Source organism: Urocampus carinirostris, chromosome 2 (genome assembly GCF_059441175.1).
Source record: "Urocampus carinirostris isolate Australia breed hairy pipefish chromosome 2, RoL_Ucar_1.0, whole genome shotgun sequence".
Classification (NCBI taxonomy): domain Eukaryota; kingdom Metazoa; phylum Chordata; class Actinopteri; order Syngnathiformes; family Syngnathidae; genus Urocampus; species Urocampus carinirostris.
In genome coordinates, this window is record NC_142350.1 from 16331278 (window position 1) to 16358757 (window position 27480).

Genomic DNA, 27480 nt, shown 5'->3' on the forward strand with positions numbered 1-27480 from the left:
TTAGGTTTAAAGTTTAGTAGACATTTAAAAAAGGGAAAAAAGACATGAATTAATTTTGAACTTGAAAGGGAGAAAAGCCTTCAGATAATGAATTTCCATTCCTATTCTCAAGGACCTCCCTGTGCTGTTTATTTTATTAAATCTGACAAGAATCAGATCAGCCATAAGGGGTGTGGATATTCAAAGCAGCAACATGATTGGCCGATGGCCACAGTGATGTCATGGTAAAAAGAAATAGCAACAATGCGCAACAATAGCCAAAATAAGAAACGTGTATGCTATGAAATCTCCTTTGCAGGTGTCTAATATTTAAACACAATAAACTTGTCCGTCAGCCAATGGTATTGTGCCCCAGGCTAGTGTTTCTAAACATTTCCAAACCTAGATCGTTTTTTTTTGGTTTTCTTGTTCATTGGAAAAAATAAATTCTGAATGTTTTTTAAAGAAAATTCTCAGCTCCTTTTATATTGCTAAAATTGTATTGTCAACTTTAATCTAGAGACTTTATTTAACTTTTCTTAAACGGACAATGTGTAATATTCAGAGTTGGGAATAACGTGGTTAAGTAAAAGCGCTATTTTTTCTGTAACGGGGAATCTAACTAAATATTTTTTCCGCCGTTACTGTCACTGACGGTTAAGAGCGGTGCGTTACTCTGGCTGCAGAACACCAATGGCGGCGTGCCTCCGCAAACCTGAAGCCGTGTTCAGTGGCGCAGTATACCGCTATCTTCTGGTTGTTTATGTCACGTCTTTTCACATCATGTCACATTTCAAAATATCGACTACCGAAAGAAAATGCTAATGAGCATCGTACTCGCGTCCTCATAAACATAATGTGTTTGTGGAAGTAAACGAAGGGATCCAGCTTCAACATGTTTCCCTCTGAGACGTCTTTTTTTCTCTTATGACTGGTCAATGTTACATTTCTTATTCTGTGTTGTTGACTTTAAATTTGTTGAGCATAAAAAGGTTAAATTGTTTTGTATTTGTTTTTTTTTGTTTGTTTTTTGGGGAGGTGGCTTTATAAATATTTCAATTTTATTTCCTGTGTTTTCGAGTGTTAACGTGTTTCGATAAAGATATATATTTTTTTCTGCTTTCATCTCTTTTTTGTGTTTTACTTTTTTTGTTTTTTTTTTTTCTCAATTTTTGTCTATTTGTCTTTATTTACCCCCTTTTCAAGTCATTCCGTGCGTAATGTTACATAATAATTGGTAGTGTAGTGATTAAAGCAACAAAAACAACCCGAAGAGCCGTTTGGGACTCGAAAATGCCTTCTTTTTTATAGTGAGCTGAGCGAAAAAAGGCAGTTCTCTAAAAATAGTCGGAATTCCTCTCGCTACCGGTTAACGCCATGTTTCGTATTTCTTGAAGATTTTAAATTCTTTGACAAACTTCTTTTTGAAATAATTTTTCACATTAACGTACCCAGAACTGGTCATAATTACTGCCTTACAAAAAAAAACCATCCAGTAAAAACTAAAAACAAAAAAACAATTATATTAATACTGGGCAGAAATACAGAAACTATCAGCCAATGTTAATTTTTATAAAAAATATCAATCCTAAATCAAGAAAAATGTATTTCTTTTTCGCCGTGGAATCCCTTCTTGGATTAGCGCCATGTTTTACCGGCATCCTGCTCCTACCAGTGCCATCTAGTGGTCAAATATTGCACATTTGGACTTGAAATACATTAGAATTAATCGGTGGCAATGGTTCTAGATATATGGATTCGTATTTTCAACTTGTATTCTAATTTAACTCAATATGACATATGATGGCACAATTTAAAACCGGCCAAAGATTAGTCATGAAGTCATTTTGACTGAGGACAATCAAACGTGAATCAAAAGTGGACAATTTTCTGCAGAACACCAGACAAGGTCTCACAAACTGAGTACAGTAAATCTCATCTCATCTCATTAGCTGCAACCGCTTATCCTCAGTACACTAGGTGTGGATGAGCGAGTGAGTTGTCTGTCCCCGTGTGCCCTGCGATTGGCTGGCAACCAGTTCAGGGTGTCCCCTGCCCACTGCCCGATGATTGCTGGGATGGGCTCCAGCACCCCCGCGACACTACTGAGGATAAGCGGTGTAGCTAATGAGATGAGATATATAAAAACTGAAGCTAACTAGCAAAGCCTTGCTATTTGTCAGCTCCTTTTCAGTGAGCCTCATGTGATGTCAGATAAATCAAAATTCCTCCGCTTACAAGTATTTAGAAATGCATCTTTGTATGATAGTTCGTGCATTTTTATTATTCATTCAATTAACACACTGTCCCTTTAATAATTCAGGTTTCAGGAAACCTGCAAGACCCTATTCAAAGTTACAGTAGACGACACGCTTTGGAAACATTTCAACCTATGACGTTAATGCATGCAAAGGTTGTTTCCACTAGGCGTCGCTGGTACATCAAGCGTGTAATCAACCAATTGAGATCGTCAAGAGAAACTGCGCTTAGATTCACAAAGGGTTGGTTTTCTCTTACTTGAATCACAAACTTCTTTTTTCATTGTCAAATTATAACAACGTCATAAACTTTGTGTGCAACGAGATTAGACATGGCACTCCAGGGTAAATATGAAAAAAAGACTATAAATAGAAACATAAGATAAAAGATTGACAGGATACATTTGCAAAACTCTTCAGAAAGTAGGGCTTAGTTAAGTTAAGTTATAATAATAGTGCAATGAAAAACATTAGTGCATCGTAAAAATAGTGCAATGAAAAGAAGTGCAATAACGTTTAGCAGCAACAAAACTACTAATTTCTTTATTTCGGTGTTTATTCATTGATCTATTACCTTTAAAATTGTTCCGTGAAACATACACAAACTGAAGGTTTTAATCAAAAAAGTGATCTTTGGGTCCGTTTTTACCATTAGAATTCTCCCTGAATCAGCAATTAATTCCAAGTATTTAGGGGGAAAAAAGAAATGTTATGGTAAAACGGCTCTGTGTTCACTATCAATCATTTGTGCAGGAGAAGTATCATTTTATCTTATTGGCCTTACAGGTATTTAAAAGTGTTTTTGTGTATTTTTTTCTCCATTGGATAAATCCTGGATCTGTCTATATATATAAATGCCGGCGCCATTGGAGGCATCGTCGTCGGTGAGTGTGTAACGAGGAAAATGAACCCGCTGATAAGATTAGCCGCTGATTAAACGGATTAGCTCCAAGGCAGACGGTCAGATAAATTGTGTGTGACGAGCAGTTACTTAGGTTTTTCCTGTGTTGGACTTGTGGACAATTATTTTCAACAGCAGAAGCCACTAATGCTACTCTGGTTGTCATTTGAATATTTAAAAATATAAGTACACGATAAAGTGTAAATAGATTTTTCGATTTTAAATGTTGGAGACCTGCATAGGATGCCAGTTGTATTGAGTACTTTGATTAAAGACTTCGCCAGAGATCAAGGTTCTGACAGACATGATCAAAATCATCTTCATAAACTGAGGAGATCAAGGTTCTGACAGACAAGCTGAAAGAGGGTGTCGCCATATGCAGGCAATACACAAAGAGGTAAGTATTAGTTTCAGGAGCGAGCAGCAGCAAGTCAACTGCAGGAGAGAGAGTGGGAAAGGTGAGATGGCACAACATTCATTTGGACAGGTAACTTAAAATTAGTTTTATCTGGTTATATCAGTATCAGAAATATTTTATTAACACTCCACTTATTGAAACATGAATATTTTGTTTGTTTGTTTGTAAATGATTCAAATTGAATCTTTTCTTCCGGCGCCGTCACGAATGGCAGCCACTCCAGCAGCTCCCGTGTTATTTTCGATTGTTCTCGATTGTTCTCAGCTCAGGGATGCTGCTGGAAATGTGAATTTCCCTTCGGGGATGAACAAAGTATCTATCTATCTATCTATCTATCTATCTATCTATCTATCTATCTATCTATCTATCTATCTATCTATCTATATATATATATATATATATATATATATATATATATATATATATATATATATATATATATATATATATATATATATATATATATATATATATATATATATATATATATGTATATAAATATATATATAAATACATCTATCTATCTATCTATCTATCTATCTATCTATCTATCTATCTATCTATCTATCTATCTATCTATCTATCTATCTATCCATCCATCCATCCATCCATCCATCCATCCATCCATCCATCCATCCATCCATCCATCCATCCATCCATCCATCCATCCATCCATCCATCCATCCATCTATCTATCTATCTATCTATCTATCTATCTATCTATCTATCTATCTATCTATCTATCTATCTATCTATCTATCTATCTATCTATCTATCTATCTATCTATCTATCTATCTATCTATCCATCCATCCATCCATCCATCCATCCATCCATCCATCCATCCATCCATCCATCCATCCATCCATCCATCCATCCATCCATCCATCCATCCATCCATCCATCCATCCATCTATCTATCTATCTATCTATCTATCTATCTATCTATCTATCTATCTATCTATCTATCTATCTATCTATCTATCTATCTATCTATCTATCTATCTATCTATCTATCTATCTATCTATCTGCATGAGTTTTTGCAGATTCCCTGCTGCACCCTAGAAAAGGACTCACTGGTCGAAAAACAATGCTAAAGTACACGTGTCCGAGCAAATCGCCTACTGAGTGGAGAGTTCAACTGCAAACCAAAAGCATGTGGCAAGATATGTTTATTTTAAAACTGAGAAAATGTTCCCTATTTCAAATATTCGTTTTATTTTTTTAACCGGACTGGTGCCATGCATTCTAAGTTGTTCTCACAGACACGACTGACGCACGCACGCAGGCAGGCTTTCAAAATGATTTCTGCGTCTATGCAGCTTCACAGTTGCCCTCCCCCGTGGGAACCTCGGCTGAGTGTGACTGTGGTCGTGCTCTCTGGAAGCTGCGGTGGCTCTCTCTGTCGGATCGCTGCCAGTTGGGCTTGGTGTGTGCGTGCGATGTAGTCACGGGAATCCCTGCTCTTTGTAGAGAACTGGCTCTCTAGGCTCACTGAAAAAAGGCTGACTGTTTCGGTGCACAATTATTATATGTTACCAATATTAACGTTATGCAAGAAATTAATTGTATGTTTTTTTGCCACTATTTTATAATAGCTTTTATCTTTTCAATATACAATGAAATTCTACTTCATTTAAACTTTAATTTTTTGTACTAAGCAAACATCACAGGTATGACAAGAGAGGGAGAGAGAGAGAGAGAGAGAGAGAGGGAGAAGAGAGAGAAGAGAGAGGGAGTTTGAGAGATAACAAAAGAGAATGGTAGACAGAAAAAAGACAAATACTGAGAGAACTAATAAACAAAAAGAAAAGGGGGAGTGAGAAAGAGAAAAAAAAGACTGAAATAAAGATAAAAAGAGAGAGCAAGGAAGAGCAAAAGAGAGGGCAAAAAAGACAAAGACGAGGTAAGAAAGAGAGAATGAGAGAGCAAGAAAGAAAAGGGTGAGAGGAAAGGAAAGGGAGAGGGGACGAGAGAGATAGAAAGCAAGAGATCTAGAGGAAGAAAGAATGTGAGAAATAGAAACAGAAGCAGCAAAAGAATGAGAAAGACAAAAAGAGAGAGAAAACGAAAGAGACAAAGAGATGCAGGGCAAGAAAGACTGAGAAGGAGAGAAAGGGCAGAAGAGAGAGAAAGCGGAAAAAACAGCCAACGAGAATGTCATAGAAAGAGAAAGAGAGGGAGCAAGCAAGAAAGAGTGGAAGCAAGAGAAAGAATGAGAAAGAAAGACAAAGAAGGGATAGAGAGAGATAAAAAGAACGAGCAAGAAGGGAAATGATACAGCAAGTAAGAAAGAGTGAAAGAGAGAGGACTATAAAGAGAAAGAGAGCGAGAAAGAGAGTCTTGTAGAGAGCCGGCTCCTTATTACTTGGAAGCCGGCCCTCATTGTTCACTGCTCTTAAATTAAATTCGTTCGCAAACGACTCGTCACTCCTCCCTCAGTCGGAGCGCTTGCCAGTCAAGACTGCGTGTGCGTGCGTGCGTGCGAGCGGTTGTGCCATATGCCTCCTCTCGCCTCCTCCGCAAACATTCCGCCGCCAGCCGATCCGTGCAACCGCCAGCCGCCCTCGCACGAGAGCTGCAGCGGTCAAGTCCTGACGCCAGCCCCGCTCGGAGACACACGCACACGCATAAACAAAAGGCGCGCAGCCTTCGGCCTGCAGCGTCGGCCTGGCTCGGGTAAACAAAGGCGCGCGTTGCAGAACGCACACACTTTGCAACCGCAGACCGCAAACATCGCATCCCGGAGCCGATCAAAGCATTCTCCGGCAGGCACACAAGACCCCCCCCCCCCCCCCCCCCCCACACACACACACACACACACACCACGTTCCCTTGCGAGTGTTTGCGTGAGGCGCGACGCAATTTGGGCATGTCGGCGGACCCCAATGTCATCCATCACTGTTCCCGCCGAACCCGGTGGGATTCGAGCCTGTTCTCTCATCTTGCCGTCGCTTTTTCATAATCCCGGCCGCAAACGCCATCTTTGTCCCCCCCACGGCGCTTCTCTGCCTCATCCCCCGGGCTCGCCTATTGTTGGGGAGACAGTCTGGGAGAGACGATGGCACTATGGTAGGCCACAAAAGACCACAGGATTGGGATGAAGAAAAAAAGAATGGCAGAGAAGATGATACACGCTGATTTGAGGGGGGACGCAATTATAGCGGCTTTGGTATTCTGTGGCCTCCGAGAAAAATCGTCGGATCACATCTGATCATGGGCGTAACCAGCCCGTTTTTTGGGGTGCTCAAGCGCCCCCCCGGAAAATAAAGAGCATTAAAAAAAATCTCTTCACAATAACAAAGAGATATGACAAATAACACTATAGGTAAAAAAAAAGAAGAATAACGCATCAGAAATACTCTACTGCCCTGAAATTGTTCAGTCCATTAGATTTTTAGCCCTGCAACAGACAATGTGTAATATTCAGAGTTGGGAATAATGTGATTAAGTAAAGGCACTATTTTTTCTGTAACGGGGAATCTAACTAGATAATTTTTTTCTGCAGTTACCATTACTGAAGGTTAAAAGCGGTGCGTAACTCTGGCTGCAGAACACCACTGGCGGCGTGCCCCCATTGTACGTTCCCATTTATTTTTGTCCTGTTTGATTTCGGGTTACAGTTTTGTTTCCGTCTGTTTTTGTCCTGTTTGTTAGTTTCTCCAGTTTTTGTTCCCGTCTAGTTTCTCCTGTTTTTTGTTACTGTAGTATTTTTTGTAGTATTTTCTGATTGGTTTGTTGGTCTGATCCATTAACCACACCAGGGGCACCATTTCCTGTGGTGTGTCTTAGCAAAGTACAGCCTGGTGGCACCCAGCCCCCTCCAGACCAACTGTAGAATTTTTGAAGTATATCTGCAGTATTACTGTAGTTGTATTTTTGTAGTATTTCTGTAGTCATAATGTTTTTAGTATTGATGTAGTTTTATTCATTTAGTATTTATGTGGTAATATTTCTGTAAAATGTTTTTTGTAGTATTTCTGTACTAGAGTGTTTGTAGTATATTCTTTAGTATTTTTGCAGTATTACTTGAGTTGTATTTCTTTTGTGTTCTTGTAGAATTTCCGCAGCCAGATTTTTGTGGTATTTCTGTAGCATTTTTATAGTATTACTCTACTTTTATTTTGGAGTGTTTTGTAGTATTTATACTGCAGTATTTTAGTAGTATTTCCAAAGTATATTTTTGTAGTATATTTGTAGTATTTTTGTAGTATTATTATAGTTGTCTTTTGTAGTATTTCAGTCGTAACATTTCTGAAGAAGTACAGAATATTTGTAGTATTTCTGTCGTAATATTTATGTAGCGGTATATTCGTATTATAGAATTAATGTATTGGTATTTTGGTAGTATTTCTGCAGAAGTATTTGTATGAATTTCCATTCTAGTATTTTTGTAGCATTTCTTAAGTGTTTTTAAATTTTACAGTAGTTATATTTTTATATTTTATTCTGTTGTAATATTTCACCTAAATAATATATTAGACCCTGTTTTTAAGCACCAAATTTGATATTTAGTTTAGTAGTGTATTTGTAGTATTTTTTTCACAAACACAAAGGGACAATGGGGACAAAGTTGGCACAAAAAATGTGTTTTTATTGCTAATACTACATTAACTATCATATATTTCATATTTCGACCAAATTTCTGGCGGGCTATATTTTCCATGATTCTGCATGATAAAAGCTAGTAGGGAGAAATGATTTCATATTTTCATTTTTTTCCGAACCATTTATCAGTTTGTATTTTGACGGGAATCACTGGGAATATTACAATGCCCTAAATTATTTTGTAAATGATTTAGCAAATGTTTCAATGCTATTGCAAATGCTTATGCTAGCTCAAAATACTTCTCCATGTGATCAAAAGTATTATATTTCCTCACTACTTCATGCTTCATATTTTACAGCCTTACAGCATCTCTGGTTGAATAATATTTATTTGAAATTGTAAAAAGTATTCAAGCCTCGCTGCCTGTTTACTGGTCGTAGAGCCCATTTTTTTCAGTTTGTGCCCTGAAGCGTGCCAATTTGGTTCGCCTAAAATGAACTGCACTGTGCGGCAGCAATATCCCAGTCGACAACTGCTGAGAGCGACGACAGAGAGAGCAAAATTTTGTGAAGCATTGCAGCTCTTTTTTCCCCCTTCTTTTCACCTCAAATGAACTGCACCCATGAAGCCGCAATCAATCAACCCCAGCCACCTATCACTGCAAGCCCGTACTGACAGTGCACATTATTTTCTACAGTTTCTAAAAGAAGGTATTTTGGTGAAGAGGCATGCTGTTCTGACCAGGCCAAAATGATGTGAATCTTTGCAGTTTGCGGCATCAATCCATTATCCTGGTTGTCTATTGGCAGGGGACAGCATAACACATGTTAAAAATGGGGGGTGGGTTAGTATGGTCGGCACTCGACTACTTTGTGGCTTTTCACATATCGAAGGGGGTTCAAGTCCCCATTGACCCTGATAAAAAAGGGATTACATGTAGTCCTAATGAACTTGCAGAATTGTTTCTTTGTTTTTTTGTTTGCACAAATTTCGTAATATTCAGGAAGAAAATAATAACATTTTACACAAATGCAGACATTCAGAGTTTTAACCTTTGCTCAGAAACCTACATTTGACTTGATGGAATTTAACTATTTTGAATGAAATCATTCTGGGTCACATAAAGTAACATTGGGTTACTGAAAATTTGTAATGATCACACTACATTTTTACAGGAATGACAACTTGCACAATGAAAAGGTAAGGCACTTAGATTTTATGTAAAGGTCTTTCCAAAAAGTTCCACGCCATAGACAATCATCCTCTGTGTAACTGATATGGCAAAAACATAAAAATCCTTTCAGCTTTTTAAACATAGAGATATGGCTCTGTTGGAAATTCTTATGAAAATCATATCCATCAAATTGTTCACAATTGTATTCTTGAATGTCTGTTCATACTTAGTTGTTGAATTTAAGAAACAATCCTTCTAATATGGCTTGAGTAGTCCTTAAAAAAGGCAGTCTTTTAAAGTGAATTGATTGTTTGCACTGTTTGCTGCATAGAGTATTTGTATCCTTTGTAAAGATCAGTTCGTGTTAAAAACAAGAAAGTCTTCAAAATGCTCCGATTTCAGTCACCCATCCTTGGGCTGACTTGCCTGACCCGACCAAGCCTCGGCGCTGGATTGCCGAAGACACCATTGGAGCAAATGGTCTAAAAGAGATGAGTGACTGTGCCGTGGTGGGCGTGGTGGTGGAAGGGGTAGGAGGAAGAGGAGAGTTCCTGGGGACCCCGCGAGGGGACGCCTGTGCTTGCCTGGAGGACATGGAAGGGGTGGGTGACGGCAACCTGTGGACCGTAGCGAACGTTGTGGAGGCCAGGACGGGTGGCGCCCCCCTCTGGCAGCCGGCTAGCGGCGTTAGGCGAAGGGCTGTGGCTGGCGGGTAACTCCCCATCAGGGCGAGATCCCTTCGCCCGCCAGGGAACGGTGGCGAGGATGACCCCGACAGAGGGGCGGACATCTGCGGGAAGGACACCCATGGCCAAGGAGGGAAGGGCAAGGTGGAGGTCCGGTTCGATGGAAGTATTAGGGGATCTAGCTCGCTTGCGCAATGAGAGAGGTGGGTGACCAGGCGGGCGCCTATTGGGTCTGGGGACTCCCCCTCCAAGGAGCTGAGGTACCGGACCACCTCTCCAACGCATTCCCTGAAGCCTAGAGTCCTGTAGTCTACTGCCAGCGCCCTTGCATCAAAGAAACCTGGAACAAAAAGTGTCAAAGTCAATGAAGAAGCAAGTACATTGATCATCTATCTATAGCAACGATATAGACATCAGTTTGGCTCTGGTGACAAATCCAGACTTTCTATTCCGAGGTGGGCCGGATCAGTAAAAGAATGACAACTTCCAATATTTAGCTTTCTTTTTCAGTATTATGCTTTATAATTTAGCATACATTAGTAACCTACCATAGATAATCACAGATACACAGGGATTTGTTTCTCAACACATTTATTCACAAATCATGCAGACAAAGTTTTTCATGTTTGCCAATAAATGTTTAAACTGGTTTAGTCTAAAAATTATGTAAATGCAGCTTTACTGTCATGGTTGCCATGGCGCCCAATCGGCCGCGCCCGTGTGTGTCACGGTTGCCATGGTGCCCAGTTGGCCCCGCCCATGTGGTGCCAGCTGCGGCTCTTGCTTTTTTGTCAGCCCGTCAAACAAACTTCTGCCAGTAAGATGTGGGTTCTGACTCGGTCCTCTTTTGCTGTTGGTATTTCAAGTCCGGTATTGTTCCCGTTTATTTTGGTCCTGTTTGATTTCGGGTTACAGTTTTGTTTCCATCTGTTTTTGCCCTGTTTGTTAGTTTCTACAGTTCTTGTTCCTGTCAAGTTTCTCCCGTTTATTTTTGTTATCCTGATTCGTTATCGATCTCGTCGGTCTCTGGCCTCCCGTCTTTCCAAGGCAAACCGGCTCCGCATTTCCCGTAAAATAAAGGCTTGTGTAAGAACGTCACGCGATCGGGTCCTGATCCTGTTCTGGTTCTTGACATTTACACCTAAACCATTTCACCACGCTATACAAACTCAACACTGCTCTGGAGTGGCTGAGAAGAACATTTGAGTTGCCTTTATCAAAAAAATATATAACTTTTGATAGAGATTTGCTTCTTTTGGACATATTCTTGACATATTCAGAAATTTATGGAAGGCCGGATTAAACTATTCAATTAACCGGATGCGGCCAACGGGTCGTGTGGTTGACATGCCTCATGTACGTTCATTTGTTAATTTTTCTTCTCGTTTACAATGAACAATGTGGTTTTGTTTTTTCTCTTTGACACCTAGAAAGTATATTGTGTTATTTGAAGGATTATTGCTCACCGTTGTTCATCATTTTTGCCAACTATTGTTCATTCTTTGGAATGTTATGGACTGTTTACATCATTGTGACTACTAGCCAATGATGTTGCTGTTCACTGATTCCAACACCCTCTAGGGCTGATCTGCTTTTTGTAACTTAGGATATTTCTTACAAAGAAAGGGCTCAGGAAAGGAGCTTCTGGAATCTTAACCCGTGTTCCAAATGCCCACTGGCTCCACATTGGTGACCCCCTAATCTATAGCAATGATTCATAATTTGGGATACAACTACCCCTGGACGTACTTGAAGGCACTTCCAGAGGTACAAGAGATTTATAATTTTTTTTTCTTCTTTTTATGAAATTACTCGAATTTATTAATCTTATTTTCTCAAATCACCAATCTTTAATGGCCAAAATCCCCAGGAGAGCTAGCTTATTTTAGGCATATTTTTCATCTTGTACTTATTTTTCAAGAAAATAGTTTCTCTACTGGGTTAGGGAGTACTTGGCTGGCTGAAAAATTAATGCACCAGAGTATATTAAAATAAAAAAAAGAAGATTTATAGGAATATCGGAAAGACGAAATCTGACCTTTGCCTCCCATAGCATGAAGAAGTTTCAGGTGGTCCACCGTCATCTGCAGAATTTCAGCTTTCTCCAACTTTGAGGAACCCTGAACAGAACACAGATATTTGAGACCTTCGTCAAGGCTCAAAATTCCTTCTCTGTAACAGACATCACAGGATTTTAAACACATACAACAATTTAGGTGTCGGTGTCACCTGTTTTTCAAAGGCGCTTGGTACTAGCCTCCTTAGCTCTGACAGGCTGTGGTTGATGCGATCCCTGCGCCTCTTCTCTATGATCTATCAGAAATCAGAAGGATTAGCAAAAAAGTTACACCACTTTCAAAACAAATTCTCATTCTGAAATCCTGATAAAACGTCTAAGCCTGTTGAAAATGGATTTTGACGTCAATAGCATCCATAGCACTCGAAAAGTACCGTAAATACTTTGCATATAAGCTGACCCCTAGAACTGCTTTAAAATAGTCAAGTTAAGTCATGTTTTTTTGTCTAGCCCTTTATCACAATAAGTCTCAAAGGGCTTCACAGACGCCAGACTATTCCAAACTACTGACTATTATTACACCATCCCCTGATCTAAAACCTACATGAGGGTAAGGATAAACAGCCCAATACTATTAGAAGTATACGGCTAAATGAATGAAATGCATACCTAAACATTGCTTGTTTTTTAAAGTATGTACACTTGTACACTATTTTCATATTATGCAATCATTTCCCTCTTAGACTTGATCGCTGTCACTGTTTTAAAATTGTTCTTCGTCACTAACTTTTAACTTTTGGGACCCATTATTCATAGGAAAAAGCCAATACAATACAATGTAAAATGAAAATCGTAAAATTCGGAGTTTAGAGTGCACCTGATAAAAAAAAAATTAAGAAACTACATTTTCTTTGACCCCGCCCCGGATGTTAAGCCGCAGTCTTGAACTGCCATTAAAATGAAAAAATTCACACCCATTCCTTACATTAAAAAGAAAAACAGAGGGAAAGGTTTAGAAAAGTAACTCAGTGTGCTATCATCAAGACACTCTTGAGCAGACTGTGCCTGGACAAGTCGATATTTAAAAAAAATGTCATTAAAATGTACCCAGGAGTGCCACAAAAAAACATTATTAAAACAGTACTCAATGTACTGTACCGACTAAAATCCATAAGCTCGTACAATCACAACAGCCTGGACACATGCTCAGCCATGCAACTGATCTTAAGCTCTCCCATCCCTTGCGCATATGACAAAGTGATAGAGAGGATACCAAGTATTGCTACTATCACATAAAAAATTATCATACATAAATGCTTAGAATATTTCTAAAAAGTTGTGTCGGATGGAATATTTTAGTGTGGCTGCAGGTCAAGTCAAGCCACGTTTATTTGTATAGCCCTTAATCACCAAACGTCTCTAATACAACATGAAAATACAACATGAAAAAGAAAACGAAAGAGATGAAAGAAGAAAATAAGAAAATTTACATTTTGTATAAACACCCATAACACTGAAAAACACAGGAAATAAAATCAAACTATTTATAAATCTACAAAAAAAGAAAACACAAAACCAACCAATTCAACCAACCCAATTCAAATTCAAAGTCAAAAACACAGAATTGGTAAAATGGATATGGACCAGGCAGCACGGCGGCACAGTGGTTAGCGCGTGTGCGGCACAGTTCTAAGGTCTTGGGAACCTCCTGTGTGGGTTCAAATCCAGCTACCAGCCTACCTGTGCGGAGTTTGTATGTTCTCCCCGTGCTTGCGTGGGTTTCCTCCGGGCACTCCGGTTTCCTCCCACATTCCAAAGACATGCATTTCAGGTGGATTGGCCGGTCCAAATTGTCCCTAAGTGTGAATGAGCGAGCCAGTCTGTCCCTGTGTGCCCTGCGATTGGCTGGCAACCAGTTCAGGGTGTCCCCTGCCCACTGCCCGATGATTGCTGGGATGGGCTCCAGCATCCCCGCGACCCTACTGAGGATAAGCGGTGCAGCTAATGAGATGAGATGAGATATGGACCAATCACAAGACAAGAAAGACGTCTCGGAGGCAACCAACTCTTGATTGGTAGGGAGCCGGCTCTCTGCGCTCACTTGCAAGAGCCGACTAGAGACGTTTCATTCACAAACGACAGGAGTCGAGTGCTGTCAAAACTCAACCCACATTCGCCTTTTCTTTCGGAGCATTAGTAAATACTGTACAATATTCGTACTTGCTATCTAACTCTTTGGTAGTTGCTATTTTGAATGGTGACATAATCCAAAAAGACTTGACGTAAACAACTTCAAGGGGAGCAGAAAACTTGGTGTCACTGCAGCCAAAGTAACGCACCACTTTCAACGGTCAGAAATTATACCGACGTGGTAACGGTGAAAAAAAGAATTATTTAGATTATCCTGGAACTGAAAAAATTTGCGCCGTTACGTAACTGCATTATATGTAATAGTGTTATTCTTAACACTGTTTATCAATATGCATCAAATCTGTTTTGTACTTCATCTCTTCTTTTTTGTAGATCTGTAAATTGTGCAATTTGTGTTTTCTGTATTTTTTTAGGGATAATGTGTTGCGCGATTAGGTTTTTTAAAAAAAAATACATTAAGTTTATTTTTATTGGTAATTATATGGAGTGCTAAAAAAAGGTCAAGTCAAGTCATGTTTATTTGTATAGCTCTTAATCACAAAGAGTCTCAAAGGACGGCACAGACCATAGATTACTGCAAACAAGGCTGTTGTTACACCATCCCCTGATCTGAAACCTCCATGAGGGCAAAGAAAACTCTAAAACCTCAACATGCGGAAAATGAAGAAACTTTGAGAAGGGACCGCACAAGAGGTAATCTCCCTTCCAGGATGACCAGGCTTCAATGGATGTTGTAATAACAATTAATACACAGATATCGTCAAGAGGTTAATATTGTCATTCATAAGCTATAGAATAGAAGTGTGTTTTAAGCTTAGATTTAAACAGTTCCACTGAGGTTGCAGATCGGATCTCAGGGGGAAGAGCATTCCACGGCACCAGGGCCCGAATAGAGAACGCTCTCGAACCTGCGCATCTCTTCTTGGCTTTTGGGATCACTAATAGACCGGCCATCGGGAGGAATTAAATGTCTTTTTCATCTTATTTTCATAGTTTTTGTCTTTTTTCTTTTGTTTCACTTGTTTCTTTTTATCCTACAGTTTCACTTCTTTTATTGTGTATATTTTTCCTACCCGGCCGAAAACGACTTCATATTAGACTGTTATCTGTCCGAAAACTTTCAGCCCGATAATTACCGTGCACCCCTCCTTAGTTAAACGTCAAACATTGGAATTTGAGTAAACCATTCAAATGATGAGAAGCCATTGTGTTAAACAATTAAAGGTTTGGAAAAACATAATTTCCGATTGTGCTCACCCCTCTTCTCTTTTTCCGGGCCAGAACTTGCGATGTGCTGCCTGGGGACATGGACCCGGTGACTGGGCTGTTTAATTCAAGAGAATAAAAAAAATATATCAACATATTGATACAATTATTATTCTTTGATGCAACGCAAAGGCAAAATAACATCAGGCGCGATTTAAGATGTCACAAAGTCGTACTTTCCATCTTCACATGATAATTTTCTCGCGATCCGCTGCACATGCCGACATTTGTTCGCCGCCATTGTGTTTTCTTTCGATTTCAAGCGCTGCCAACGGCGTGGTGTGTTTTTGTTTAGGGCGCCGTTTGATGGCTTCCACTTGAAAGGGCGCGTCGCGCAGAAAATTCCAATTGACCCTGGGGCTGTCCCTCAAGTCACGTACGGGGCCCCGTGACGTCGGTTGAATTCCCGGGACTGTGAGCACGCGCCAACAAATAGATGGGGTCGGTTGATCGTTTTTTTTTTTAACCCTTTTTAGTTTGATCATATGTTTGAATTTTTATTTCAAAACTCACAGCTTATCATTTTAGAAACACTTCATTGTTTTTTGTCCAAATCCATATGGAAGGGTAAAGCGCTTTAAAGACACCGGAATGCAACTGAAAGTGCTGTATAAAATCATCTAATGTATAGTAAGATAAAACCAGTACATGAAGTTTCTCAAAACACTGATGTCGCTAGCTCAATTTGAAAGAGTTTTGTAATTAATCTGTCTATATTGTACATTTTCCAGGAGATGATATTTCACACAGTGAAGTAAAAATAGATCAACGCTGTTGGAAGAGTTATTGAACCCGGTGTATTTCAACCAGTGTACTGCAGGAAATAGCCTCATTGTATAGTTGCAAAAAAAGCATGCTTTTGGTTAGTCTTTTTTTTCACTGATCCGCCGATTGACTCTGATATTCATCCATAGCTGGCAGCATATATATATATATATGTATATATATATATATAAATGTATATATATATATATACTCATTATCTCCCGACCCTTGTGAGGATAGGCTGCGCAGAAAAGGGATGGATGGATATACTACTATCTGCTCATGATGTAGCAAAGTACATTTAATAATGTATTTTGTTTGACGAAGGTCTTTAAGATTTCACTACAAAAATAATAAATCCAATCACACGAACTAGGGTAAGTAAGTAAGTACCGGTACATTTTTTTTTTAAATTACATTAAAAAAACAAAAAAAGTTAGATCATAGTAAAACATTTTTGGGTTCCACCGGCAGTTACCATTATTATTTTTTGCTTGTTTCTGGTAATATTTTTGTTAATTTTTAGACAAAGATGGACATAAAGTAAAAAAAACATATTTAAAATGTAGTAAAATCCCAGATAAACTATAAACAAAAATTAACAACTTGTAATACTTCCTGAGCCACAGTGATCACAAAAACGACACTGTCAAATTATACAGCATCATAATTCAAGCTTTAAAACATGAAACTGGTGCCAGAAAATAATTTTCAGATATCATCTACCGCTAGTGTACATCAAGATATTTCGTATGGAAAAAAGTGCGCCTTGGTTTTAAAAAAAATGGGAAACACTGATTTAATCAGTACATGAACACTTTGCAGTGTTATTATATTATTTTTTTGAACTCAACCAATTTTTCACTGAAATCTTAACATTGTGTAAACTGGAAAGGGTCATTTTGCAGGAAAACTGACGAGGTCCATTAAGTCCAATACATTGATATATTAAATAATTTTGATTTAAATAAAAAACAAATTAGGCTGGCAGCTCATTTTATTTTTGATTTCTCAAAATTCAAATTGAACCTTTTGCAGTACGGAAAGCACGAGATGGTAAAATATGATACAATTATGTACTTAAAATGAAGTAATATAAAAAAAAATAATCTTGGAAAAGAGCAAAATTGTGTTTCAACAGACCAACAAAACTGTAATCAGAAAATATCTTTCCGTTTTAACTTTACTGCGTAATTTTTTAACTGATTCTCTGGAGTATGGAGCTGCGTTTTTGAGATAATGTAAGATAATGTATTTCATTATGGTAACTACCACTGAATAAACCGGCAAAACAAGATAGTCGTATTTAAAGAAAATATGAATTCACTATATGTTTCTTATTATTTTCTTTTGATAAGAGGCCTTTTATCTCTTTTTGGAATTGAAAGAAAATATTAAATAACAAATGGAAACAAATTGTACAGTAAATAAGCAAAATTATTTTGCAGAAATTAAGAATTATCAGCAGAACAGGAAAATAGTCCTTGGAAAGGAAATCATTTTACTATTTTTTCACAGTTTGTAATAAATGAATTTATGTTGTTATGTTTTGGAGCGCCTTTATTACTATACAACATTTTGAAAGTGCAAAAGGTGAGAAAATGAAACATGATTTTGCTTTATTTACTGCGAAATTGTAATTTTGCATTTGTATACATTAGACCAGTAAGATATGGAAAAAAGTCAAAGAAATAATTTTTAACCACTAAGATGGTGTTGTAGGAGGCTTTTGGAGATGAAAATGAAATGTTTGCCCTTCCCCAAAAATCAGTTTCATGAGAACGTTATTGTACCATTGAATGTTTTCATATTTACTTTTGTTTAGACATTATATATCCAGTCCTAGGTACTAAAGTATTGTTGCTCAGCTTGTAAAAGTTCTGCACCCGTGGTCCAGTCTTCTATACAAATTTCCCACCTAGAATCATTGTGAGTTTGAACTATAGCACTCGATGACCATTTTAATGTGTAGAAATCCAACTACAATAAAACATTCCACCTTTTGGAAAAAATAAAGATAACATTTCACAAGCTGAATTCATATCGTCTTTTGACGTATATTTTTATATAAGGCACACTGGACTGTCAGGCCTCAGTAAAAATTACCGTATTTGAACCGTTGCTTACCGTTTGTATAAGTGCAATGATTGATCAGTAGAAAAACATTGTATACAACGGAAATTGAACCCAAGTTACGGCAGTGAGATCACCAAAACCTAACCAACAGACAGAACACTAGTGCTATAATTTACTTTTACACATGGTGCCAGAAACAAATGAAAGAATAATCAAAACAAACATTTCAGGAAAAAAGCACGACAAGGGAAACAACTCTTTGTTGTATTTGATGAAGAATTGGACTTTGGTTTATTTCTTTCTTTCAGGATGAAATTTCCATTTTCTCCAGTCTTTGACATTTGTGTCAGGCACTCAAAAAATAGTGTCATAATAAGATAAAATTTGATTCCATTTATCATCTGTGTCACTGGTGGCCTAGTGATTAAGTGTCAGCGCTCCTACTCTAGCGACCTGGGTTTGATTGCTGTTGCATACGATTATTTACGAGTCTGGTCAGTGATTCAATTGCTCAATCATTGCACAAACAAGGTAGTATACCATAAAACCTCGTGTAGTAAAGCACATGAATTCCAATCTTATCCAATTATTTCGTGGTATATGGGGCGCTCGTTCAGATTTCTGGCCAATTTGGGCTTTTTAGGTGCATCTTATAGTCTGAATAATATGGTAGATGCATTTTCAAATCTGTGTTCCTCCTGTACTCACCAGTATCCATCCTCCTGTCCCACGTCAATCAACTCGTCCGTGTCCGACTCGGAAGTGTAATCGTGAGGTCTCTTCATGTTGAGCCTCTCTCAAAAAGTCAGCTTTACTTGTTCTGTGTCCGCCCCCCTTTTACTTATTATAAGAAGCCTCTTCGACCGGTGGGGGTCTTCCCTGGTCTGGTGGTCCACTAGCGGCAGCGGCGATGCGCGTTCGACCCCTGAGGCCCCATGACAAAGTGTCAAGAATTCCCGGTTTTCTATTCGTCTCCCTTTTAGCACATCCTCTCCGCCCCCCCTTGTCACAGCCTCCCAGTGACGATGTTTGGCAGAGTTGCCAGTTTTTGCTAGGTCCCTCCACTTCCCTACTCCCTCCTTGGGATCTGCCCCATCAGCCCAACGAACCGCCTTCCAGGCACTTTGCCAGATTCGTTGCTGTCAATTAGCCTCTAGCCTCAATCTGCCTTCCTTCTTTCTTTTTGGTGCTTCTTTAATTGTGTTCTCCTGTGAAACAATAGGCAGGACTCAATTGGTGAGGAGCTTAGGAATGATGGAACATGACTGTTTCCACTCCATCTATCTCTCTGTCTGTCTGTCTGTCTAGCTATCTGAGGATCAATCCATATATTTATTAATCAAGGATCTATTCATCTATGGGTCTATGGCTCTATCTATGGATCTATTTATGGATCTTTGGATCAACCAATGGATCTATCTATATATCTATGGCTATGTCTATATATCTACAGAGGTATCCATCTATAGATCTATGGATATATAGATCTATATCTCTGTCTTTCTGTCTTTGTGTCTGTTTCTCTTTCTGTCTGTCTACAGTATCTAACAATCACAAAACGCCCTCTGGGCCCTTTGCTGGATCTGCCTCTGTCAATTAGCCGCCGGCCTCATCCCCGCTCCTTCCTTCCTTCTTTCTTTCTTGGAACTTATTTAATTGCATGCTCCTGCAAAACAATGGGCCAGACTCATTCAGTGAGGAGTGTGGGAATGATGGAACATGACATTCTCAGGTGAGAACTTTTGGTGTTGAATGGCGTTTATTTACTCCCTCCAAGGTTTTCTTGTGAATAGTTAATCTCCTAACAACACTTTTTGGTGAAAAAAAACTGATGAAACAATGAGGTTTTTGAAAAGTGTTAATGCACTCTAAAAACAGCTGGGTCAAAAATAAAGCGACTTATGTCAAGCTAGGATGGATCCATTAGTTCGACCCCCCCTAGGTTGTTATATCCATCCATCCATCCATTATCTGCACCGCTTATCTTCAGTTGGGTTGCGGGGGTCTTGGAGCTCATCCCAGCTGTTTTCCGGCAGTGTGCAGGGATATCCTGAACTGGCAGCCAGCCAGTCGCAGGGTTAGGTCTAAATAGATAAAACTTAAATGTTGTTTCTCTTTTTTAGTCACTAAAAGTGGTAATTTTTTTAAGTCATAAAACGAATTAGTTCTTTTTATATTTTTAAAACAAAGAAATTGGGTTACTATTGTTTAAAACAAAACTTAATATTAACATCAATCCAGTTACGTGCAGTGAGATTCATGTCTGGTGAGCCAGATTTACAAATAAATGTACCTACATCTTTTTTCATCGTTTGATTGGAAGAGGAAAAAAAGCAAGATAAAAAGTATCATGGAGAAAAAAAAACATTTTGTGTCTTACCTTATCTCAAAAATGAAGTTTATGAACTGCTTCTTTTGCATAAAAGCATCAATAAATAGGTATTTTTATATTATGCCAAAAGTCCTTGCAATGAGAAACAAATCTCTGAATGGCTTGACTTGCTGTTAGCTTGCTAATACTATCATTAATTCCATTGCGTGGTCCCTTGGCCACTTCTGTTCCCTTTCCTGACGTCGAGGAGAAGGTCTCTCGGCCATATCTGTCCTTATGCTGGTCCCTGTTCCGGTGGGTAAGGACAAGGACCCTTCACCGCCCCTACTCGGATGGTGAGAAGATCCCTGTCCTGTCAACGAGGAGAGGAGTCCTGAACTTCTTCTGGCCCTGTTTTGGCGGGGACGGACAGGGAGCTTCAGCTGTCGCCTGTTTCAGTGCAGGTCTGTTTGCTGCAGCCTCAGTGATGTTTTTGTTTTGTTCTTTTGGGCCCCCCAGCAACCGGTCCTGGAGGTAGACGTAGTATCAGGACCGTCAGGATCAGGTACTAAACTAGAGGGAGGTGTCTGAACTGCACATACCTGAGCCCAATCTCCTCACACCTGTCCCTAATTATTCCAAAACTTTATATTGACTGCTGTTAAATTATTAATATGTGTCACTGAATATGTAGTCACAATTGCATGCTTTTTCCAATTATATTAGGTTGTTATTTAATTATAATTTCTTTGAAAATAACAGTATTCTTTTAGCTGTTATAAATGCGCGTTGTGCTTATCTGCATATTTGAATGGAGTATTTACTTGCTGTATTCATTTGATGTCTCAATTTATTCTTTCATTTACTACTTTTCCTGCAAAATGTCCAAGTGTTATAAGTCCCCCCTTGAGTCTGCTATACCCCTATCATACCGCCTGCAAAATCCAGTTAGATCCAGTCTGAAAGGTTTCTTTGGGAGATCTCCCTCCCTTACTCACCTGGAAAATTGCATCTCTGTTAAATTTCATTTTCCAGCCAAGTTGTATTAGTTAATCCATGACCTTTTCCTATAAAAAACATTGTCAGCCATTTTTCAATGCTTGTCTATGGAGGACTTTGTCCTGATCATAAGCAAATATTATTCTGTTTATTTTGTATTGTTTTTCTGTGTAAAATAATCCTCATAAGAACTGTTCTCTTAAGCTCTTGTTTCTTCGTTCAACTCCTCGGTCAGAATTCCGGAATTGAACACGCAGCGGGATATGGATTGTATACGCCAACAATGGTTGGTCTAAGTTTCTGGTTTGGATATCGTAAGATTTGGACGTGTAGTGTTGCGCCCCCTTGTCTCTGTTTGAGCTTCCCTTTATTTGCGCCCACATCTACAAACGTGACAATATTTCCACGATGACCTGTGAGGCGGAGCCTCACCTGCCTCCTGTGACTGCACGTCACTGTCATTATCTTACAACAAGCCTGCTCTTACTCAGTAAAAACATCGAGATGATGACTAAGTATTTAGGCAATGGAGACGATAGCAGCCCAGGTGCCAAGTGTCAAAACAAAGCGAGATGACTGATAAGAAGCAAGTCCCAATTCATGTCATGAGCCCCAAGGGTCAAGGGTCTTATCAGACCAGTGAGTGTCAGAACATCAGGTTTCTCCACTGGACGGGTTAGCACTCTTCAAATGCATGCACACGGACCAACAGCGCTCAATTCATTCACACATGCCGCTGTCTTGGGTTCTGCACCCACCGTGGGAAGATTGCCGAGTCAGATTGCCATAGAAACTCGAGAGCCTGGCGCCGTGTGTTTGCGCGTGCTTGTGTGTGCAAGAAAAGTGGGGGGGCTAAGTGGCGTGCCCCCCTCAACACAATGCCCAGCTGAGTGTGTTTCTTCCTGCCTGGCAGACTGGAAGGGTGTGTTCGCTTCGACGATTGTGCGCAAAGATGTGATCGCTGTGCAGCGTTTGTTGTGCTGAGGATATTTTCCCTCTGGTTGTATGTCTGCCATGCATGTCTTCAGATTGGTTGATTGGCAGGTCCACATTATCTCTAGTAGAGGTAAGATCGGGCCTAAAAAAAACACAACCCAACCCACGGGTATTGAAGCCCCACATAGCCGGAGCACGACCAATTAACTTGATTTGAGGGACTGAGCCCGAAGACAACCCTAGCCTTCATATTTTATTTGTGAGGGCCAGGCCGATATTCTCTCTCGCTGGCTTTCTTTTTAAAATCATCCACCTGTCATTGTTCATTGTTTCTTTTCCTATTCGTCACGTGATCCTCCACCACGCTTTCGATTTAGTCGTCCTCTCACGCAGGACCAAGTGAACGTGCCACTGAGCGTGCCACAGAGTCCGTCCAGCCGTCTCTCCAACCAGCCGAGACTCAACTCCACGCACACCGAAAATCAGTGCTACAAAGCTAAGGTACATTGAAAATTACAGCGACTCAAAACGACCAAATCACACTATTTTTCCTTTCAATTTCTTGGTCGTCTTTTCACAGCAGTTTTGGCTTTGGGGCTACCCATAGCGGCAAGATGGCAAACAATTAGAATAGAAAAGAATAGAATATAATAGAATATAATAGAATAGAATAGAATAGAATATACCTTTATTGTCATTGTTACAAAATGGGTTAACATATTGTGACAACGAAATTGGGCATGACACTCCAGTTTTACACATTCACAGTGAGGTATGAGCCAAGAAGATAGAGGAACAGAGAAGATAAGGTTATAAAACAAGGGGGATAAGGCTATAGTTATAATTTACATGGTATTTACACAAGAAATGTCGGCATGTGGGATGTTACATACAGTGTTATCGTGATACCGTTGGTATCGTAAGGGTTGTGCAATATTGCATTTGGTGCAAAGTCATCATAGTGCAAAAAAATAGTCAGCATATGCATTGGTGCAAACATAGACATCATAGTGCAGAAAAAAGAAATGGTCAGACATTGTGCAAGGTAAGCAGTAAACGTAGTGCAGTCGACATGTGCAAGAACATAGACATGAGTACCATTATATTTGTATGAGGTAGTGTTGGCATGAGTTTTCAGTTTTCAATTAATTCAGCCCCCTCCGTGTTTATTTATCTTAGTAATCAAATCAATATTTTTTTTTCCAAATAATGTTACTTTTAACTAGTTGGAGGCGCTAAATAATACGTGATGCACCTTTTGAAATAAAAGATAATTAAAAGTCTGCCATCTACTGGAGAGGATTTATGATTACAGTTCATTTCTAGTAAGACTTAAAATAAGAATAGAAATACAATCCCAAATTGATGACAAAAGTGTCATAAAAAAGATAAAGTCTTACATTATCAGCACTTGAATAATTTTCTTATTGTGGGTTGAAGGAAACATGCGCGTGTATGTTTTCCAAACGTGCATTCTGTTTTTACTTACAGTTTGCGAGTTGGCCACACTGTCTTGCTCGAAAATGACGCAACTCGCACGGAAAACATGCCCCAAGACTGAAGTCATTAAGAAGATGAATGAATAAAGCAAATGAGTTAAATATGAGGAAAGTTTGATGGTGTGGGGTTCAGGCTGACATCAGAGCGGGAGATCTGAGAGTTGAATGGGATGGAATTTGCAACCATTTCTGTGAGTCTTGATCTGCTATTTTAAGTCGTGTCGCCGCTGCACTAAAACCTCGAACTCCCCTTCGGAAACCACAACAAGGCCGGGTCTTTGAAATTAACATGCTCATACTTTTGCAATTTTCACTGACGCACACGCTTGCCTTTCACGCAAGCGGGGGGTGCGGTTTTTGGAGGGCTAACTCTCGGCCGCAATCATCTCTTCTTATGCGCGATTGCATGATTGCTTTTATTTTATGTCATAATATTTTTCTCTTGTTATTTATTTGTTTTTTTGTTGTTTTTACAAAAAAAAGGGTTTGTTGCAGTTAAATTGCCCTTTGATGTCTAAATATTTTTCTTTATTGTTTTACCAGTGTTTCTCCACCTTTTTTGAGCCAAAACACAATGTCTATTGAAGATATTTAAAAATGAATCCCTGGCCAGTTTCATGTTTATTTTTAAAACTTGATCATGTCGCTAAAGTTAACAGTATACAGTTTATGTGATCACAGTGGCTCAGAAGGTTACAGATATTATTAATTTGGGTTAATAATTATGCTGTTATTTGGGATTTTGAAAAGAAATGTACCCTGTTTTTCATGGTTTACTATACTTGCATCTGTTTTTTTGTAGAAAAATATTTAAAATGAGTGACAAGTATCTGTCAGTGGAACCAAAAAAAGGTTCTACTAGGTTTCAACAAGTTTTCATGATCAAAATAGGTTATGAAGGTTATGAATATACTGTACTAATTAGTTAGCAGGTGAGTAATATATAGAAACAAAAAGTTCACTGCTGTAGCCTACTAATATGGATGTATGTTACAGTTAGTCATCTGATTGCTGGAAGAAAGCAAAAATACTGAACAATGGAATACTTTTTTGCAAAGATAAAATTGGAGAATTTCCTGCGGCACACTTGTCGAACTCTCCAGCGCATTAGTGTGCCCTGGCACACAGTTTAAAAAACACAGTGCTACACTGATGATTACAGGTATACATTCCCTCATTATAATATAACTATTTGTGAAAACTAGACAACCATGTAAATCAAACTTTTTTTCATAGTTTGCATGTTCCTTAAACATATTGAAAAAAAGTATGTCTTTTCTCGTATCATGATATGTAGTGGTTCAAGCATTAGAAAAACTACCTGAAAAAAAGTGTCACCTGGTTCTTCACTGAAAACATGCTCCTTCTATGCCAACAACTAGCTGTGTCTTCTAATAAAATAGACATAAGCATCTTATTTTAATTAAATATTACTGTCATATTCTTATACGCCAAAAGCAAATTCTACTTCTATTCCAAATTATTAAATTGATTTCTCCATTTTGCATCATCTTTGACAAAAACTGGCATTGTCTTGTCCTTTGAATAAAAAACTAGCACTGTCGTCTGTTCAAAAATCTAGGCGTGACCTTTTCTTAACAGCATTAGCGTTCAAATCTTCATCTTCTTCCTCGGTGTCGAGAACAAACTCTTCTGCTTAAAAAGTTAGCATCTCTTCTTCTTAACTCAAATATCAACATTGTCTTGTTTTGTCAAAAACAATTTTTACTTACATTCCAAATCTACATGTTTTTTGTTGTTTTTGTGTCATATTTAAACTAAAACTATCATCTTCTCCTTCTACGCCATAAAGAAACACGCCCAAAAATACAAATAATTTTCTTCTTTTAGTGTCATCTTGCCCAAAAACTAGCATTGTCTTTTTCTGTGCAAGAATATAACATCAATTTCTATTTACCCTAAAATTAGTATCGACTTCTCCTATGTCAAAAACAATCTTATACTTTTACACAAAATACTGAAGCTTTTGAAGTAGCTGCAACAAATTAGTCTTGTCATCTCTTTTGACAAAAACTATTATTTTACACCGCAAAAACATCCGTTTGAAAATTCTGCATGTAGCGCTAGTATCATGTTATTTTCCAATATTAAAATGAATTTTCTTCTACTCTGGAAACTAACGCCGTATACTTCTGCACAGACATCTATTGTGGTTTTCATCAATGCTAAAAACTCGTGTCACTTCTACACTGCAACCTAAGGTTTGGTGCACTAAAAACTTAACTTATTTGTCTACAAAGGACACTAGTGATTTTTTTTTTCTAATGCACAAAGGTAACTTTCTCTTTTGGGGCACAGATCTGAAACTCAAACTGGATCAGAACTTTATGACTTTTATTGCAGAAGTGTCTAATGCAGGCCGGCAGATGCCTTCAATCACTAGCACAGAATCAGAAAATTGAAACTTTAAAAGACATATTGCCCATAATTTGCTGACGGTAAAATGCTAATAACCTAGAAGGGACTTTGAACAAATTTGATTAGGTGTTGTTCACATTGAATCAAAATTTCCACGATTGATTGATGTGAAAAGGGTTTGGACTGTCAAGAGGACGAGACCGAGATGAACTCCGATTTCTTGCGGTCAGCCCTTTTTTTTTCCTCCCATCGAACAGAAGAAATCAATCGATCAATCAATCGATCAATCAATTGACCAATCGATCGATGGATCAATCGATGGATCAATCAATCGATGGATCAATCAATCAACCAGTCAATCAACTTTCAAACTGCTCTGTTTTTTTATATATATATATATATATATATATATATATATATATATATATATATGCGGGTCAATAAAAAGTCCACAAAACCCTTTTTAGATGAAATGTTTTGTATTTTCAAAAAGTTGAAAAAACGTAAACATCATTAATTCTTTAGACAGTTAAAGTCATCGCTTGATAATTAGTCACCACGTACAATATCTTAAGCAACAAAACGCCAAAATATGTAAAGCATTACTTTTTGTGTGGACTTAAGTGCTCACTTCTGCTAAGTACTCGCTGGATAGATTGTTTTCATTTGAATGCATTGGGATCAGCCACTTATCCAATATCTGCACCGCTTATCCTCATTGGGTTGCGGGGGTGCTGGAGCCCATCCCAGCGGTATTCGGGCAGTGGCCGGGAACACCTTGAACTGCTTGCCAGTCAATCGCAGGGCACACGAAAACAGTCAACTCGCTCGCTCATTCACAGCTAGAGACAGTTTAGACCGGCCGATTAACCTGACATGCATGTTTTTGGAATGTGGGAGGAAACCAGAGTGCCTGGAGGAAACACAATGCAATGCAAGCACGGGGAGAACATGCAAACTCCACACAGGAAGTCTGGTAGCTGGATTTGATCCCGTGACCTCAGAACTGTGCCGCGCCACGCGCTAACCACTGCGCTGCGGTGCTGCCCTTGGTATCATTTTTTTTCTACAAAACCGAAAGCATTTTATTTAATTGGTTTATTTAAAATCATTGTA

At 38.8% G+C, this 27480-nt stretch overlaps 1 protein-coding gene across 2 annotated transcripts in view; it reads right to left on the minus strand.

Annotated features, from left to right (window-relative positions):
- Positions 1-9306: 9306 nt before the first annotated feature.
- heyl (hes related family bHLH transcription factor with YRPW motif like) overlaps positions 9307-27480 on the minus strand; it is a 41837-nt gene continuing 23663 nt past the window's right edge. Inside the window, exons 1-5 of one of the 2 annotated variants that reach the window (XM_088327822.1) lie at positions 18949-19178; positions 15391-15457; positions 12195-12278; positions 12004-12085; positions 9307-10305 (exon numbers count right to left, since the gene is read on the minus strand). In XM_088327822.1, the coding sequence (XP_088183948.1) occupies positions 9662-10305; positions 12004-12085; positions 12195-12278; positions 15391-15457; positions 18949-19025 (954 nt within the window). In that variant the 5' untranslated portion in view covers positions 19026-19178 and the 3' untranslated portion in view covers positions 9307-9661. Of the gene's footprint in view, positions 10306-12003; positions 12086-12194; positions 12279-15390; positions 15458-18948; positions 19179-27480 lie in introns of those variants that run through there. The other variant, XM_088327823.1, reaches the window with a different exon arrangement.